This window comes from Megascapheus bottae, chromosome X (genome assembly GCF_031878675.1).
Source record: "Megascapheus bottae isolate mThoBot1 chromosome X, mThoBot2.hap1, whole genome shotgun sequence".
Classification (NCBI taxonomy): domain Eukaryota; kingdom Metazoa; phylum Chordata; class Mammalia; order Rodentia; family Geomyidae; genus Megascapheus; species Megascapheus bottae.
The window spans coordinates 32,821,038-32,825,596 of NC_143547.1; the positions used below are offsets into that span (position 1 = coordinate 32,821,038).

Sequence of the window (4,559 nt, forward strand, 5' to 3'; positions counted from 1 at the left end):
AGCCACAAGTGGAACTGTGGCTCAAGTGGCACAGCACTAGCCTTGAGCACAAAAGCTCAAGAGACATCACTCAGACCCTGAGTTCAAGTCCCAGGACCTACACAAAATAGTAGGGCTGGAGGTGTGGCATAGTGCTAGAGTACAAAGTCCTTGGTAGGAGATCAAATCCCACTATTGCAAAAAAATGATACTGTAGAAACAAGAAGCTGTTCTTCAGCTATTTATTGCTTTTTCTAGATCCAGTCTTTGCAGCAAAATATTACTTAGGTATATGTCTAATTTAGTATCATAACAAGCACTCTTAAGAACATTTCCAGGTGTCTATGCATGCTTACATTCTCCCTCTTTCAAGGCTTGTAGGGTGGCTCAAATAGTAGACTCCCTGCTCCAGAAAATTAGAGGCCCCATCTTAAAACCCTAGTAATGCCAAAGAAAGAAAAAGCAATCTCCCTCCCTTTCTACCCTGAGGAGATGAAAGTCTGGGATCAACTATTCCACAGAACTCAGGAGCAATCATGGGAGAAAGCAGATATTTAACCCCTTCCCCTACCTGTCAAAGAAGAGGCTGGAAAAGGAGATGTAGGCATGGAAAGATGGTGGCTTTTTGTGTGATGGTCTACTCATATAGTCAAAGAAACATATATCTGCTTCATTGATCTAGCTTTTATTTGTTTAATTGATAAAACAACTGAACATGCGATGGAAAGCAAGTACAGAGGACAGATATTCAGCAAGGAAAAGATCTAGGAAAAGAATGTTGAGGTCCTTTTCCTCAAGTTCCAGAAGTCTGAAGACACATGTCTACTTTTCTCCTTTGAAATTACTATGATGAAAGGCCTGATGAAAGCTAAAACATCCATGACAGGAGGCTAGTTATGGAGGTTATGGAAGATCAATGTTCTTAATTTCATACAGTCAGTAAATGATGGTATTTGTTTTTGGCTTGGGAAGAGACATACCGCCCATGAATAGATAAAAATTTCAGATATAAGGAAATAACAACTGTTAGAGCTGAAGTTTAAATAAACAACACAGAAATACATATTTTCTGTTTCTGAACACTTAACACATGTACAAGATAGCTATTTTCAAATATTCAAGAGGGCATCCAGTGCAGACATTGTTCACATTTCTGCCTCTCCACCCTCCTTTCTCAGAGACAGTAAAAGAAAAAGCAGCAACAAAGTAACATCAATTGACAAATAAGAGCAAGGGGATTATATAACATTTCTGAATTTTTAAAATAGAAGATTTGAAAACACATCAAATAAACCCCATGGCTGAAAACAACAAGTATCTCTAAGCAGTGAACTCGTTATCTATGGCATACACAATATCAATGGGATAATGTCCTAATAAATGTTCACAAAACAGAACCTATCAATTCTAAACATGAAATGCAGCTATTAGAAATGACCCTGTTCACAATAGCACCAAGAACATACAGTAGACAGGAATAACCTGCAAGGGATTTCTAAGAACTGAGCAAGAAGTAAAACTGAGCAGATTTGGGTAAGGGAGACAGAGATGCCACTTGCTCATTGGCTTGCAAAGTTCTCATTTTACACAGACACAGGAAGGTTCAAGTTTTTGCTTCTAAGAAATTCTATTGACATGAATCGGAAGTGAAGGAAAACTTTGCATGGACACCACAGATTTAGCAAGCCCAGAACCACATCTCTTTTTAAACAAATATTTCTTTTTTTTTTTTCACAATTAATGCTGGGGCTGCCTGGACATCTGCTTGCACGTGGATGGGCATTTGCACACCCTTCCCCAATCATTATTTCTTTTCAAGCAGGGACTGTGTCCACGGATGGCTCCTGGACGGTAGTATTGCTCTCCTTGGTAGCCTCGTTTTCCTGATGGCCAGCATCCACCTCCTCAATGACCATGCTGCGGACCGTGCCCGCGTCCAGGCAGTGCGGGGCCACGCCGTACACGCGAGGGTCGGACACGGCTGCGTGGAAGCTCTGCACGCCACACTTGCTGCAGAAGCTGTGCAGCGCAGGGTGTGTGGTGGACCGGTAGGTGACCATGCTCTCCTCGCCCTGCAGCAGGGTGAAGCGCGCGGCTGGGACCAGGAAGTGGCGGTGCTGCTTCTTCTTGCACAGCAGGCATGGGCACTCCAAGACCCGCAGATCCGCAGGGGCCCAGGCTGCGAAACGGATCGCGCCACAGTGGCAGCCCCCGGTGTGATAGACCAAGCCCGGGAACTCGAAGATGTCTAACAGGAACTTGGCAGCACCCTCGCAGCTGAGGCCCCGAGTTCTCCGGAACTTCTCCCATCGCTCCCACTGTGCGCCCAGGTCTAGCACGGTGGGGGCCGCTGGGTTGGGCGCTGGATTCTGCTGAGGCGCCTGGAGCAGCCCATGTTTGGGATTCACCTCTCCAATCCGTCGCCACCAGCGCTTCCGCTGAGCCCGTCCCCGCCAACGCCGGACGATTGCCTGCCCTCTCCCCGCTGCATGGCTTCCGAAGCCCGCTTGAACAGGTGGGCCGCGTGCGCGGGGGGCTCCCGAGACCGCCATGGCTGCGCAGGCTGGAGGAGAATCTTCTGGCTGCTTTCGATTATGCCGAAGAGCGATGGATCGCTTCTTCAGCTTGCCCATGGCGCCCGCGGTTTGCCAAGACAGTGCCCACTGCCCCTAGTTCCCCACTCAGTTGCTGAGCAGAATGCAGGTCTGCACCAGCTCGATTGGCCACTTGTTGAATGTGATGTAGAGAGACGCCTCCTTTGACCCTATCAAAACCTCCTTTGCTCGGCTGAAAGTCTGGCTGAGCCTATCAGCAGCACCCACTAAATGGAATTTTCACTTGTTGAGTCCAAAAAAAAAAAATCATCAGACTAACCTTAACATACAGAACCAGCGAAAATGCTGCAAACCTTTTAGTTACAATAACAGCAGCAGGAAGAAGACTTCAGAATAAGCATCAGTCACCTACGAGGAAAGGGCCAGGGATGTACATAACAAAGCCTTTCAGGAATAGGAATGTGGAATGAAGAAGTAGTTTATCAAGGATACTAATTCACAGTGGACTGTTATGTCAATGCAGCCAACCAAAGGAACGGAGAGAGAATCTCAGTATAATATACAGGGGATACATGAGATATATGAGATAGACAAGACATATATGATACATATGAGATAGATCATATATATGAGATATGCATCACATGCATATATTATGCATACATGTTATTTCTGGGTATATATGTTATGTATACATATATATATATATATATATATGAGTCCTAGCCTAACGTGTGGTATCTTTGAGTCTTTTCCTCAGTTGTACAAAAATGAATGAATGAATAAAGTTAAAATTTTTTAAAAAGCAATGCATTCATTTGTATCTGTACAAAATGTAAATTCATAGCTCTAACAGGAATGAGTATCAAGCTGACACTTAGCACTTTGATAGGAAAGACCCCACAAATGAGGATGGACCATTCTCTCTCACATGTAATAAACACTTGGGGAAAGCACTAATGAGTCTTCCAAAACTTCATTCTGTGTTAAACAGTGTTGCACACCTTGCACAAGAACTATACATAAAAATATACAAAACTACACACACAATCTAGATTCAGTAACTTTTTTTTAGTGCTTTGTCTTATCTATTTGCACGTATGGTTCTGTGTCTTTTTCAAAGACATTTTAAATAAGATACAGGTATTTAATGAAATTTCAACTCTTAATGTTTTATTTGTGTCATAGGAATGAAGACATAATTTGTAGTACAGTCACAGTATCCTGATCAAATCCACGAATTTATAATAATTCTCAAAAGTGATTTCATTCCTAAACATATATTTATATTTCTAAAATTGTTTCCTAAAATGTACTTTGAAAAACATCTCCCTCTTCAATAAAAGGATCTAATTTAAATGCACATATTGAATTTGATCTTTATGTCTCTTTAGTTTCTTTATTCCTGAATGCTCTTACCAACACTTTTTGAATAGACTAAATTAACATTACTCTGAATAGACAAAATTAACATTACTTTGTCTAACTGATTTTATTTGATTGCTTCCTTGTGGTGTCATTATACTGTTCTATTTTCCACACAACTAAAACTAGGTACTGAGTCTTAATTGGATACCAGTAACACATTTTGTCATCATCTTAGCTGTTCATACATTTAAGGTGTAGCATTAGTAATTAAATTAAAATTATCTCTTTAGCACTATTGACAATTTCTTCACCATGAAAGCCTAATTTCCCCTATGCAACAATCTGGTAATATAGGGGTATTATTTTGACACAGATGACAATATTGTTCTTTTCCAGTCTTTTGACTAATGGTTTTAGAATTTGTTGATAACCTTTGAGTCAATTATTTTATTGTTGTTGGCTAGAAAATGATTTTCTAATGTTAAATTTTGTTTTACTTTAATTAGTTACCATTCATCCACACAGATAAGCTTTCTTTTAACAAAAAGCAGCGTGTATGCTTGGTTCTAGGGTTTTTTTTTTTTTAATGGTACTGGGATTTGAACTTAGTGCCTCCCATTTACTCTATTGGCATTCTACTACTTGAGTCATATCTTC

At 41.1% G+C, this 4,559-nt stretch overlaps 1 protein-coding gene across 1 annotated transcript; it reads right to left on the reverse strand.

Moving 5' to 3' along the window:
* Positions 1 to 1,128: 1,128 nt before the first annotated feature.
* On the reverse strand, positions 1,129 to 2,612 carry LOC150040770 (centromere protein V-like protein 1). Its single transcript, XM_090326317.1, has one exon. The coding sequence runs from the start codon at positions 2,610 to 2,612 to the stop codon at positions 1,794 to 1,796; it is 819 nt and encodes a 272-aa protein (XP_090182443.1). The 3' UTR covers positions 1,129 to 1,793.
* Between the last annotated feature and the right edge of the window lie 1,947 nt (positions 2,613 to 4,559).